The sequence below is a fragment of the Hakea prostrata genome, chromosome 8 (genome assembly GCF_041222555.1).
Source record: "Hakea prostrata isolate BN-2017 chromosome 8, UWA_Hpros_2, whole genome shotgun sequence".
Classification (NCBI taxonomy): domain Eukaryota; kingdom Viridiplantae; phylum Streptophyta; class Magnoliopsida; order Proteales; family Proteaceae; genus Hakea; species Hakea prostrata.
In genome coordinates this window covers 46721322-46736379 of record NC_142607.1, presented here as the reverse complement: position 1 = coordinate 46736379, position 15058 = coordinate 46721322, and the positions used below count along the sequence as shown (strand labels likewise).

The 15058-nt window shown below is 36.6% G+C and overlaps 2 protein-coding genes across 3 annotated transcripts in view; both read left to right on the top strand.

Annotated features, from left to right (window-relative positions):
* Positions 1–754: 754 nt before the first annotated feature.
* LOC149008228 (NAD(P)-binding Rossmann-fold superfamily protein) lies at positions 755–2165 on the top strand. The gene has a single exon (XM_089166774.1). It carries the CDS (start codon positions 799–801, stop codon positions 1945–1947), a length of 1149 nt encoding a protein of 382 aa, XP_089022900.1. The 5' UTR covers positions 755–798; the 3' UTR covers positions 1948–2165.
* A 4393-nt stretch (positions 2166–6558) lies between these two features.
* MOS7 (nuclear pore complex protein-like protein) overlaps positions 6559–15058 on the top strand; it is a 34510-nt gene continuing 26010 nt past the window's right edge. Inside the window, exons 1-3 of one of the 2 annotated variants that reach the window (XM_089165540.1) lie at positions 6559–7060; positions 9495–9646; positions 10083–10205. In XM_089165540.1, coding sequence (XP_089021666.1) covers positions 6758–7060; positions 9495–9646; positions 10083–10205 — 578 coding nt within the window. In that variant the 5' untranslated portion in view covers positions 6559–6757. The remainder of the gene's footprint in view (positions 7061–9494; positions 9647–10082; positions 10206–15058) is intronic. The other variant, XM_089165541.1, reaches the window with a different exon arrangement.

Genomic DNA, 15058 nt, shown 5'->3' with positions numbered 1-15058 from the left:
ACACCAATAAACTCAAATGTCTCTTATTATAGATTCTACAAAGAATCCAATCATCATACTACATACATATACAAACAGAGTTAGAGATTCAATTAAGTCAATAAACAGATCAAGCTAGGAGAGAAAAACGAGCAAGCACTATATGATCAATATAAATAGGACTCCATAAAAAATACCCGTATGTTTGTATTTGAAAATTTTTAAGAGGTAGTAACTGTAGTTGTTAGTAACTTCATGGGATGTATATCATAAATAGATAACATGTTGTGCTCATTGAAGCTTTGTAATGCAAGACCACAAATCCAACAAATTCTTTTTCAATTAAAAAAAAAAATCATATCATTTGTGATGCAACTATTTATTTTTATTTTCTGAAAAGGACAGAAAAATTAAATTATATATACACATAATCAATCATCAAATATCATGATTTTTAATCAATCATTAAATGTCATGATTGTTGTCTTACTATGTTTACTTATTTATTTTCTTGACAACCAAACACGGCCTCAAGAAAAGTCCACCTTCAATGCTCATGTGATCTCTTCTTTTCTGGTCCAAGCTACGGTTGAAAATGAATCTATGGTTAAGAAATGAATAGCGTAACAAGTTACAACTCTTCCAGAAGTTTTGCTGTAAAATATATTAAACGTTTCCAGTTGGTCTATTATATTTGACTCACCAAAACAATGACCATAGACCAACAGTTATATATAAATGGCTCTATTGAACACTCGTGCATACTGATAAGATACAGACCTTCAAAGAGCCATTCAACACCTTACCCAGATCAGTGCCATGGCAATCCATGGAAATGGAACAGCAGAAGCTTTCGTTCTCAACGTCGCGATCATCTTCGGCGTGTCCGGGCTCGTCGGCAGGGAGCTTGCAAGAATCATTGCTGCAAAACCTGGTTGGAAGGTGTATGGTATAGCTCGTAGAGATGATGATCTCCATATTATTCCTTGTTCTTCTTCTAACTATCAATTCATCTCATGTGATCTCTTAAACCCTTTACAGACCAAAGAGAAACTCTCTTCACTAGTTGATGTAACTCATATGTATTGGATCACCTGGTCAAGCCAATTTCCTTTAGATTCCCCAGCATGTTGTGAGCAGAATAAGGCCATGTTGTCCAATGCCTTGAATGCTCTCCTTCCCACAGCCAAATCACTGAAGCATGTCTCTCTTCAAACTGGAGCAAAACACTATGTTTCTCTTTCTGGTCCTTTCAACAAAAACCCAATTCGTTACAGTGAAGATAGCCCCAGAGTAAGCCAAGGCAAGAATTTCTATTACACATTAGAGGATTTGCTTATAGAGAAACTAAATGGCAAGATTGCTTGGTCAGTTCATCGTCCAGGTTTACTTATAGGAAATTCTCAGAGGACTTGCTATAATTTCATTGGTTGCCTTAGTGTATATGGTGTCATATGTAAATATCTCAATCTTCCCTTCTTGTTTGGTGGATCAAGAGAATGTTGGGAAGAGTTTTACATTGATATCACTGATACAAGGCTTGTAGCTGAGCAACATGTATGGGCATCAACAAATGAACATGTTTCATCCTTTAAAGGCCAACCTTTTAATGCCACAAATGGTCCAAGCTTCACTTGGAAGGAAATCTGGCCTGCAATTGGAGCTAAATTTGGAGTGCAAGTGACTACAGCAGATAACATGTTCTCGCCGGATTTATGCCTTTCCGATTTCATGGCTGATAAGGGAAGTGTCTGGGAGGAGATTGTGGAGAAGAAGAACCTTCAGAGAACCGAGATGGAAGATTTAGCCAACTGGGAATTTATGGATATGTTGTTTAGATGCCCAACTAAGATGCTTTTGTCAAGAGATAAGGTTGATCAGTTTGGTTTCTTGATGACTTACCAGAATCTGGATTCAATCTTGTATTGGATAGATTGCATGAGAAAGGAAAGATTAATTCCTGCATGAGAGAAGCGAAGCAGAAAGGCTTCATGACTAGTTGGAGCTTTGACCAACTGAAACAAGTTACAGCTGCTAGCATTCCTGGAAGAGCTCATGAGGAATTGAGGAGTGAGTGGTGCACCATAAACTGGGTTTTTAATTGTAATCTTTATTATTTAAACTTCATCAAGTGTTTCTTTTCCAGTTTTTCTTCACATTTCATCCATTATAACCATACATTAAATACTGAGCTTCGCTTGTTTCCAATAAAAAGAATTCATTTTTGCTCATCTTGTCCTGATGTGATTGGTCAACTTCAGTTTTTAAATACCTCAAACACCTTAATAAATCATTTTTCCTTGTTTTAACATGTCATCTGACTCGCTGGAATCAGGGTGTCCTTAGAATTTTGGCAAAGTGCACAACTCCCATGTGGAATTAAAAAAGAAAAGAAAAATAATATAAGACTAAAATCAATCTCAATATGTTTAGTTCGATTCTTGAAATTTGATTAGAGTAAATCCTTCCAAAAATGAGATTTAAGAGCCATAAGGAATTGAGTTGCAGGGTTAGAGTTCTATCTTGAGTTGTGGACATTGGGATTAGTTTCAATTGACCCTATTGCAACAGTGGGAGGAGAAGCACTTAGAACAATGTGTAAAGGGTCTTCTTGGAAGCCAATGGAGGAAATATAGGGAGAGTTGCTTGGTTTTTGTGGGCATTGGGACTTATTCCAATGACTCTTTGCTTGTTGGTAACTGAGCATTGAGTCTCATGAGCTTGTGGGTTAGTCTTTGAAACAGTGAACTAAGAGAGCTTCTGATGTAGTTTATGTTGTTGAGCACCCCCATACACATTGATGTGTGAGCTGTGACAAGGTGCCGGCATAACCCATCTCCTTGCTCACTCTCCCCAACCAATTTGCCTCCCAAGTATTTTTCCTAACTTTGATGAATTTAGATATTAATGGGTTAGACCATCAGAGTACATATAAATTTTTTTTTCTAGGGTTATCTAGGTACTTCAATGGATTGTATTTATAAGGTTGAAGTACAAGTTTATGATGAGGGCTCTTGAAGTGTTAAGACGAGCAATTGTAATCTTATTCTTGATCAATTGACATTGAAACTGATCTTAACTTACCTTGAATATAGATAATCTTATCAAAACACGTAAATCGTTATATTCAATTATGTAATTATTTATTTATCATGTTCATTTCATTTTTACGTCTTTTTAGGTTTTCATGATTTACGAATCCTCTCCATTAGAGTCCTATTTTACTTTAGAAGTACTTCTAGAAGAATTTTAAATTAGACATGTGTAGAAAAACACTATTAAGTTTGGATTTACAATCAATCAATTAAAAATAAATAAAAAATAAAAAGTTAATACCAACATGCACCTAACAAATCTCAAACAATTTGAAGTAAAAAATACTCTTGCTATTTATTGGCCAAGCCGACGCTTAGGTTTCTGTATGGTCCACATATGTCCACTCCGTTATTCTCTGTGGATGGATTTGTGGGGGACCATGCCATGGTCTACTACCCCCTAAGATTGGATATAGAAGCGAGAAGTAATTTCTCTTTGAGCTTGACTTGTACTAGAAAAAGAATCGAAAATCATTGATACAAGAATGTTGTTTGTAATTAATTTAGAATTGTGAAGCTTCCTATCATTCTCATGATTAGATTCTCATGGTTAGATTCCATGACACCTCATTATACTTGATTAACTTGTCACACGTTGATCAATATTCTTTTATTATGTACCATCAAATGATGCATACATGTTGCATTATATGTAGCATTGCATTTTATTTTGGGTTTATCTTGGTGTAGCAATAGTTGGTTACATTGAATTTGTCACCATGAAGATGTTCCTCACCAATTACATAAATGGGTAGCAAATATAAATACAAGGAAAATTTTGGTAACGGAAAACCACTAGTCTTGTGATGATATTTATGCAAAAACTCTTTCTTATTGTATGTGATACATGTGATACTTTTGATTACGAAAAAAAAAAAAAGTGTGATATTTTTGCACAAAAAAAATAAAAAAAATACATGTGATACTAAAGTGGTTGATAATTTAATGGTAGTAAGTCCTTGTTCAACATTGTTTGAGGTACTGGTTGCAATTTCAAGTCTAGTAAGTTCCGTTATTGTTTGTTGGATCAATAGGACTATTGTTTGCCGATGTGATAATAAGACGAAATATGAAAGATGACAAAGGTGTAAAGATAAACAATTTATATGGTTCAGTATGATAGCCTATGTCATGGGGCAATCACATTGAGCCAACTCACTGATCAAGAAAAAAATTATAACTAACATGCCTCACCCACACTATATGTGGGACTATATGTGGGACCCACTCAGAATAAGGAATCTCGATCTCTTAAAATATCATTATCACTACCTTAATTGTTATACTCCTCATTATCATCAAATAGTGATTCACTTTGCAATACGAATCGAAAGATAACTGTTAGTTCGGTGGTTTTAAAACCTGAACTGTGATTTGTATGACTTTATCATTGAGTAATAAACAAGCCATGTTTTCTATTAAGGAGTAGATCACTCATAGTGTATTTTATACTTGTTGATGTCTACTCTATTGTCACACCTAGATTCAGCTTAGCCAAAATGCAATACTATGAACATTTATCAATCTACTCCTAATCAAAACCAAATTCAAATTGTTGTATGCTCCCACTCGTTACAAGAATCAATTAAAATTAGCCAATAAGGTTAGATAAGTTATAATATCAAATCATTAAGGGCAAAAAGGAAAACTTGTGTTACTTCATTTCCATTGAAAATCGTTTGTTACAATCTATAAAACCAGAAAAGTTGAGAAACATCACAAAAAGATATAAGAAATACAATCCCCTCTGTACAAGTGATGCAACTAGTAAAAATGAAATAGCATAAACTTTCACAAAATTGTGCCTCACTATGCTCATACCAACTGTAATCTGGAACTCCACTAGTCATCACTATGTGGAATATGTTCATGTTTATGCTACTCCGGTTGCGGTTCAATATTCTTTATCACACCATACAATACCCCCAATATTAAACCATCATAGACTCTCATCGGCCTTTATAGTCACATAATCCTGGATGGGAACAATCAGATATACAAGAATACCATCTGATCATTGGATCACTCGAATTGCACCTATTGACTACTCACATTTTGCCCTAGGAAGCCACATGACCACACATTGGGTACTCGAAGTTCATCCATATCACACATAGATGCATCATTAGCCAACACCTAATCCCTATTGTCAAGGGGAGTAGCACTTAGTATGCACCTAGCTACACAACCTACATATGATGATCACACGAGTCCAATGTATTTTCTCTGTCCCATGCCACATTCATATAACTGGCCTTGTGTGTAATATAAAATCAAAGCAATGATCCTATCAATTAAAGTTAGTGTTTTTACGGTTGATCCACTTAAAATGGGTCAAGACTCTGGTTGACTCATTTATATGGGATAAATTACAAATGACCCTCAACTTAACGGTTGGGGCTAGTGCCTAGTTAATTCTTGATGTTAATGACCAAAATACCCTCCCATTAAATTTAAAGAGAAAAAAATTACTAAAATACCTTTATTTCTCATACCATATCCAATCCTTAGGTTGGTAACCCATCTTCTTCCTACTCCTTGCCAGAGCTTACCCACCCGTGCCGGAAACCACCACATTCCCTCCTCCAAAAAACCACCACCACCACACTTTCCCCCTACCAGAAATCACCCACTATTGCCCTTTTTGTGAGTTTAGGATTGAAAGTTCTTACCACATTGTTCTACTAAAAAAAAAAACTTACCACATTGTAGGAATTTTTTGGTAAATGTAAGAAATAATATGAAATTATAGAATATTTTATCATCTTATGCCAGCCTAGATCCAGTTTAAGAATAGATTCAATATTAAACATGATCTAGCCTAAGAGGGTTAGGTTTAGGGATCTACATCCTCGCTAAGTCTCTCCAACCTCATATAGGTAATGAACCTCACGTTGGATAGCCTTTTGGTGGTCATTTCACCATACTTGGAGTGAGATAAAGCCGTTGGGGGGAGTTAATAGGATTGTACTTCTCTCATACTTCTCAATCACATATTTAGATAGGGGATTCACTTTTGTTTCACTTTGAAGGTGGACTGCTCTCTTAAATGTGTTGTGAAAGAATGTGATGAGAGTATAGTTCTTTAGCTCTGCAAATAGAGGATCCAAACACGAGTCCGGATCAGTGACCCGGACGGGGAGCACTTTGTGCTCCCTGACGCTTCCCAACCACAAAAATATGTGGGGCCATCGGTGGAAACCCACTTTTTGGAAAAACTTTGGGGGAAAAAAAATTCAAATTTTCACTAGTGGGACCCACTGGTTTTTGTGGTCTGGGAGCAGTGCTGTGCCTCCCGACGGGGAGACTCTAGTTCTTTAGCCATGCAAATAGAGGATCCAAACACTTACCTAAGTCAACCTAATCGCATGTTCCATCCTTTTATTAGTCTCTCTCATTTCAAGACCAAAATCGTTTCAGTCTGACCATAAATCGGACCGAGCCACCGTTTGGCACCTCAAAATAGTGGTCCGGCTCCATATACTCCACCCGATTCCCAATCTTATTGAAGCGAAATGGTGAGAAAGAAAAAGAGGGAAAGGTCGGCGAGCCGAGGTTTCAATTTCTCAGACACTCTTCTTCTGTAGCCACTCGGACACTTGAGAACGAAGGAAGACGAAAAACGGAAGAAATTGCAGGAGAGTGGAACACCAGAGATCAAAGCTATATAAGAACGACCTAAAATGAAATTCAGTTTTGCTCTTGTTGAAACGGAGACTGAAGTGAGCGAAAGTCCTACACCTTCCAAGGAAGCACAACTTGAATGGGTGCCCATCCAGAAACACCCAGTCTTCTCTGCCTCCGTCAATACCGACAGTGGTAGCAACGCCACTTCCTCCGCCTCTTCGGCGCTGGAAAACCTCATTGCTTGGGATGGAGCTTCGCGTCTGTACTTGTGGGACTCCAATAAGTGCTGCCTTCATCGACTATCCATTCGTTTGGGTGATCCTGAGCCCACTTCCGTCGTTACTGCCTCACCTTCCAAGGTCGCTTCATTCTGGTTTTGAAATCTTTGATATACAGTTCGGGTATGGGATAATATAGGTTATCTTTTCATCTAATTTGTGCTGGAAAGATTCCCGGATCAGTGGTCGTGGAGTTCTTATAGCCTTGAATTACCAACTCCCCAACTCCACATGGTCTCTATTACCTCCTTGGGAATAAGAATCCGTAATTTTTATTTGTTATGATTGTATATGAGTCATAATATTAGGTCATGGAAATTGCTTCAGGTTCTGGGTCTTGGTAACAAATGTTCCAGGTTTCGAGTTTTTGAGAGATATTTAATGAAATCACGAAATTTGTGCTGAAACTTGGACGGTTTTGGGGCTCAAATGCCCAAATTAAGATCTGAAAATTTCTGGATAACTCTATTTTATGCCCTCTAAACTCTAAAGTAGTGAAACTCTTACTTTTAGATATCAGTTACCCAAAATAATGGTGATTTTGGACCCTGGGTTTAGTAGTATACGACATAAATTCTCCAATCTGGTCCGCTCCATATGCCCTTGAGTTTTGCATAAAACAACAAAAGATGCAGCCAGTCATCACTTTCAATGCATTTTACTATTGCCCAACAACTTGTTCCCCAAAAAACAAACTAAGTCTCCATAAATCTTGAGCAGTTGAACCTAGCAAAACCAACTACCCTGTTTGAAACTACTCTTTTTTTAGTGAAGTTTTTTATTGTATTGGTTGAACCAATAAAAACTATGGATATGCTTGAAATTTTTCTAGCAGTTAAATTTGAATTGAAACTTTGCACGTATTGCATGGACTTTTGTTTCAGCATCTTGTGAAACCAAAATATTTCGTGGAAGTTCATGAAACCTTGAACGATTAAGGTAACACTATTTTCTCTTATAGTTGAGTCTATCCATGAATTGGACAAGGACAACCCCCACAACACCACTACTGAAAAGAAACTTTGCACTTATTGCATGGACTTTTGTTTCGCATCTTGTGAAACCAAAATATTTTGTGGAAGTTCATGAAACCTTGAACGTTTAAGGTAACACTATTTTCTCTTATAGTTGAATCTATCCATGAATTGGACAAGGACAACCCCCACAACACCACTACTGAAAAAAGGAAAGAAAGAAAGAAAGAAAGAAAAGAAAAGAAAAGACAAAGAAGAAGGAGAATGAACAATTTGCTTCATTTACCTCCTCCCGTTTATCATAGTGAAATCGTTGCTTCTTTTCATGTGAATAAGTTGGAATATTGAACAAATTGAAGTGGGGGTTTAAAGAACATATGATACTTTGTGACAAATGTGAAACAATGAGGTTTCTTCAGAAAGTTTTTATTCATATTGAGGGGATCATGCATTTGCAGAACAAGTGGCTGATCTTATTTCTGGATCTCAGCTTGTTATGTAAGTCTTCCATCAGGTTTAGTTGGGTATGTATGGGGAAGATTCAGATTTGTTATGTTGGCTTGATTTGCTTACTGCTTTTGAAGCTTATCCAGTAACGTTTCTAGTGAGAGTTTGACTGGATTTCGGTGTTAGGAAGTTTGATTTTGTTAGGAATTCCATTTGGAGTTGATTATTTCTTTTGTTGTTAACCATTTTTCTATGAGAGTTGCCAACTTGCTGTAGCTAACTAAAATGGATTTAATTGAAGAGACTGACTACCAAGTCCTAACTTGACCCTTTCTTTCAAGGACCTCTGGCTCACGCAAGAGCAATTAGAGTCTCCCTGCCTTAGAACCAAATGCCACCTGCCAATATCCCCCCTTTTCAACAGCCTCCTGCCTTCACTTGGGATCAGACTATGGACTGGGTTCTTTGGCATTAGATCCTTCCCAAAGACGGAGAACAGTTCAGCTCATCCTAGCAAATAGAAAAAGGCTGGAATCAGTGTCCCTTTCACTTTTTTTTTTTTTACTGCAAGGATAGAGTGGGCTAACTTGACCCTTTCTTTCAAGGACCTCTGGCTCATGCTAGAGGGATTAAAGTTTCCCTGCCTTAGAACCAAACTCCACCTGCCAATTTTTCCCCTTTTCAACAGCCTCCTGTCTTCACTTGGGTCAGGCTATGGACTGGGTTCTTTGGCAGTTAGATCCTTCCTAAAGACGGAGAATAGTTCAGCTCATCCTTTTGCATGCATTATATTTACATATGAAGTCTATATTATATGCATGAAATGCAAGAAGAAAGTTGGTGGGGCCTAAGGAGAGGTAGAGGCACGACTATAGGCATGCCTTCCAAATCCTTTTTATATATATACACACTCTTGGAGTTTCGGGATATGAAATGAAGGGGCTACTGATATTTTGGAGCAGTTTTATTTGATCATGAGGATCTGTTTAGATTTTTTACATATTTTTGTTTGTTCCTTATCTAGTTTTTGGTACAGTTATGTTGACTATGTTATGTTCTGTCTCAATCATTGACAAATGGCAGTAGTTTCACAGGTACTGCAACCAGATATTGGGGTGCAGTTTTTAGTCAACAGTATCTCTATCAACAGAAATGGATCAGCAATGCTCCTGGAGGGATCTGATGATCTATGTGTCATGTATCTGTATGGGCGAACTTCTACAAAAGATAACACCATTATTTGTAGGTAAGCATTGCAGTGATTCTTTAGAAATATGCATATGATTGTTTCTCTTTTAACTCTGTTTTTTTTTTTTTTTGGGGGGGGGGGGGGGGGGGGGTGTGTTTGTGTGGGGTGGAGTTGGAGGGTTTTGTATAAACTATGTGGTGGAGATGAGGCAATCTACCATTTCTTGTGCCACAAGCATTGAAGTATGATTCTAAATTGACAAGTTACAACTGGTCATTGTTAAAATTTTTAACCATACCAGGTTAAATTATATAAATACCTTTTCTTGATGACTAGTTTAAGATAGTAACCCTTAAATGTTTCCCTATTTGCTGCTATCGATACTTAATGATTGATCACTTGGATTATTCCTATGAAATGATAATGAATGCAAAATGGTGTTGATTCTACTGTATTATAGAGTTCTTATTCTGCCCTGTTGAACTGTTGCCAGGACTGTCAAGCTTGGTTCTGGAATTTATTTTGACAGCAACAGCTCTGTACGGATTTTACAAGTTTTATGGCACCCATATAGTGATACCCATTTGGGAATTCTTTCTTCTGATTCAGTTTTCAGGTATGGCATTGTTTAAGACTGTCTTGGTAGAATGACCAAAATATCTCATAGTTGAGTTTCGTATTCTATTTTCTGAGAGTTAATTTGATAATTGCATCAAAGTAGTTTTGTTCTGTTCATGGAATTTGGTCCTTTGGTTATTCCTTATCAAATGTTATTTATGATTTCAGAAGTCAAAAAATAACCAACTTTTCTATTTCATTATTTTATGATTCACAATTGTTGCTATTAGAGGTTCGTCGACTCTTTGAGGGATTTATATAATTTTCCTCTTATTTTTGATGTTGTATAAAGGAATTTCCTGTCAAATGTGAATTGGGAGAATTTTAAAGCATGAGGCATCTAGTAATGCTCTCCAATGCACATGGGCAGCAAAAATAGTAAAAAAAATGCAGAACCCATGTTAGAAAACCTATTGGGTTTGCTTTGGATCCACCCAAGTGTCGTATAACTCAAATCAAGCATTAATGGGGGAAACAGGAGATATTTTGTAGTTTGTAATGGTGGCAGATTTGTAGTAGGGGAATATTAAAGTGTGTTGGTAAGGGGGAGGGTAAAGTTGGAATCCAAGATTTATAAAGGCTCTAAAATTTTCTTTTCTTTCTTTTAAATGTTTGGATCTGCCTATATCTTATTATTTAGTGGTTACTTTTCCAGCTAGTATCTTAATCATTTTACTTTAATCAGGGTGATAACCTTTGTGGCTTTTTTGGCTTTTTGTATTCAGAATCTTAGATTTCAATTTCTTGGGTTTCTTAAATGATCAATACTTATTTCACAATACCATGTATTATGGGTGGTTCACTTTGTTACCATGAAATGAGAATCATAGGATCATTTTAAGATTAAAGAGACCTAGTAAAATGATGGCTGAAGTCATTTATAGAATGATTTTAGGGCCTAGGCACAATGATTTTGACATCACAGAGGTAAGTATAATTATTACTCTTATATTTCTATAAGTCATTATCATATGTTATTATGCTAAGTTGCTATTGTACTGTGATGAGATGAACTTCTCTCTTTCTCTTTTTATGTTTCATTTTTTTTTTGAATGATAGTCTCGCATTATTGTAACTCTATTATAAGTTTTAAATCGAAGTTTGTCTTGTGAAAAATATACATAAAATGTACATCAAATGATTGTTCGCCAAGGCGGGGCCATGCTGCCACCTAATTTGCCTTGGCACTTAGTAGAGTCCCCAAACACCGTGCTCTCTTTACCACTTTGATAATTATGGTTTCATTTGAGTTTTTTCAAATTTAAATTTTATATGGAACAAATTACATATGCACCCTTGTGTATGCAAACTAATGTGTTTACATCCCTGGAATTTATTCTATTAGAAATATCCCCCTGTGCCTAACACCATGAGTTTTAAATATAAAAATACATATTTTACCTTTCTAAATCTTCTTATAAGTTAGGAAAAAATTGAGAACATAAATCAGTCAATTGCTCCTCTCCTCTGTGAGTTTTTATTTTTTTCTCCTTCTTTTGTGACATCTGCTACCCCAGCGTCCTTCCAACTCAGGCCCTCTAGCGCTCTTCTTCCCCTCTATTCCTCTACTCTCTCCTTTGCTCTTTTTCTATTTCCTCTGTTCTTCCCCTTCTCCCAACTACCTTTGACCATCTCTGCCACTCTTCTTCTCTTCTTCCTCCCCTTTGCCTCCGACCATCTATGCTGCTCTCCTTCGTTCGCTTCTACTATTCTTCTTCCATTTGCTCACCCTCCTTCTCCTTTGTTTTCTTCTTCCCTCTGACTTTGAGAACAACCATTTATCTTTCCCAAAAATATAATTTTTCTTCCTGTTTCCTTCTTAGGTAGCTTACCTTCATGTACTCACTCTTATCTTCGTGAATTAATGGGGTAATTAACTTATTGGCATTCTCGTGAGCATGGCAGAAGATTTCGCTCTCTCGAGAGATCTTGCCACCTTGAAAAAGAGAGATCTCGACCATCTCGGTGAGATCTCGCTCGAGATATACAACTTTTTGGCGTCAACTCGGTGGCCCATCTCGGTGGGTTTTGGGGTCCCAATTGGGTTGAAACTTGGTATTTAGCTTTATTTAAGGCCTTTTGAACACGTTGGTGGCCTTGGATTTGTTAGAAACAACCCTATGTATGATTTCTAAGTCTACCCATAGTGTGAAATCAAAATTTAATAGGATTAGGGAATGCAATGTTATACAACATAGAATATAGAACCTTTAAGGCATATAATGAAAAGCAAGTATATCAAATGCATCAACTAACTTAAATGTTATCAAAATTCCATCCATATGAGTATCACCATTTCAATTTTCAAGAATAAAATAATTATACAACTATTAGAAGTTCTATATAAGTCATTAAATCATAAATACATAAGACAAGTAGAGATTGATCTTCCTTGTTGTAGATGTGCTAAGAGTAGTTGCAAGTGAAAATTCAGCCAAAATCCACAAAAAAAGGTAAAAATTGAGAGTTCCAGCGAGATCCAGGGCGAGATATGACGAGATATAGCAAGATATAGCGAGATATGGCGAGATCTCGAGCGAGATATCCCAACTCGTTGCTCTCGCCCTCCATCTCGTCTCGCCAAGCTGAAAAAACGAGATATCTCGCGAGATCTCCCACCATGCTCGTGAGAATGCCTTTTAGATTAAAATACACGATAATTCCACCATGATCTCTTTAATCCTGCCAATGGATTTTATATATATTTATCAAAATTTTGATCTGATAAACATTATTTTAGAACTATAAATGGGTTATACAGAACTCCAGTCTGACTTGGACAATTCGGTTACTTACTGGCCAAGTTCTAAAACAGTTTGGGTAGCATAAGACAGAATAATCACCATGTATCTTGAGTTGATTCTGCTATTCTGATCCCAAATATCAACGTTTTTTCTTTTCTTCAAACCAAATGAAGGGTCTCAATTTAGGTCTGGAATTAATACAAGACTAAAATCGAACTGGAAAATTTTGGTTCAGTTTTTATTTTGAAAAGTGAAGTTTTATTTGATACTATCCATCTGTTTGAACTGAACCAAATAAATGTGGAGCGACCCCTTTTTTTTCCTGTCCTGAATCTAAACTATACTAAACCCCATGATCATTTGTTTTCTTTGGGAGTTGTATGAAAATAGCTACTGTAGGTTTCTTTCCCAAACGGTGCGCAAAAAGGTTAAAAGTTACTTTGATCTGACAGAATAGAAGAAGAGGAGGAAGAAGAAAAGATAGAAATGCAGGCATAGAGAAGAGAAGGAAGAAGAAGAAACAATAGAAACACAAGCATAGGAGAAGAGGAAGTAGAAGCCGGTGGTAGTGAAGAGTTGCAGCCCAAAATGGAATGGCTTTTGTTCTTTGTTTTTTCAGGGTTTGAGATAAAGAAGGGCAAAATGAGATTTTCGAAAATAAGCAGATGCTGGCAAGGTGCAAAATTTCGCTGGTTTCGGTCATCTTGGTACCTACTGAGACCAAAATTTCGCCATGTTTCAGCCAGATTTCAATCCCAAGTTTCAAGGGGTATTTGGGGTTGTTCTGGCTTGGTTGTTGGAGTCTAGCCTAATTTGAGACCAATAAGCACACTAGGAGTGTTATTTTTGCCTAAAACCTAACCCAAATGGTGTTGTTGCCTAAAACCTAACCCAAATGGTGTTGTTGATAGGCATATGCCCGTTTGTATGAAGACGAAACTAGAAATCTGGAACATGAATTTTAATCAATGTAAATATGGATATTATGCAAGACAACATTAAGATTTTCATTAAAATGCAACAACACATATGAGTAGAATTCAATATACAAGTATGTGTTGGCTTGGGTGTGTTCTTTGGGTCATGGAGGAGTCCTCTGAATACTAGACATAAGCATGCCATGACATGGTACAGATAAAGTTATCCATATAGTCTATCACTGGCATTACCTAGTTGTGTTGGTACTAATGGATATCCAAAGATAGAGTCAGAAACGATGCACATGATCCATCTCCATACCCATATGTAGACATGTTACTACAATCATTATATGTACCACCATATCCATAGCCATAAGCTCTATATCGTACAACCACTTTTGAGTTTCACCGCAATTTTTGAGATTTTGGAGAAATTACCAAAATTTCACCTAGATTTCTTCGAAATCTAAGGCTTTTCGATTGCTTTTTGTAATTTTGTTTTGCCAACCTGAGAGATGGCAATATTTTGTCGAAATTTCGCAAAATTTAGTACCTTAGATGTTGGCTCATCACTTAACTCTAGTATTCTAACATTAGGGTATGGTAGATACATAATTTGAAACATAAGCGGTGTAAATGTAGCAGAATAAATTTCAGGGGGGTTATAAATGTAATTGTTTGCAATCCCAAGGGGTGTATGCATAATTTGTTCTTTTATATTTGATAATAATAATGGATAGTATTCCAATTTCCAATCAGACCACGGATTCAAAATTTGATCTCACTGCTATTGATGCAGATCTAGCACCGGATCGGGTGATTTTGCTTAATTGACGTATGATGTGAACACAGGTTGACCACCTAGCTGAACCCTAAAGTGTGCCCCAAGGGCTACCCAAGCAAGCTGGCTGAATCCTTTTACAAGGGTATTTTGGATATTTAGACCCTATTTTACTGCTGGAATCTAAATTCCAGAATTTTAGAAGAGTCCCAATACATTTTAAATTCTTATTTGAGTTGGTTTCCATTAGTTAAGTTGTGGATAAGATAAGACTCTTTTACAAGAAGGGTTCCTATCTTTTAAGAGCTTGCTTTTAACTAGAATTTATCTTTATTATTGATTGTGATTTACTTAGGTAAGGATTCTTTCTTTAAAGGACTCTTTTAGATTAGTAAGTCTTTTTATT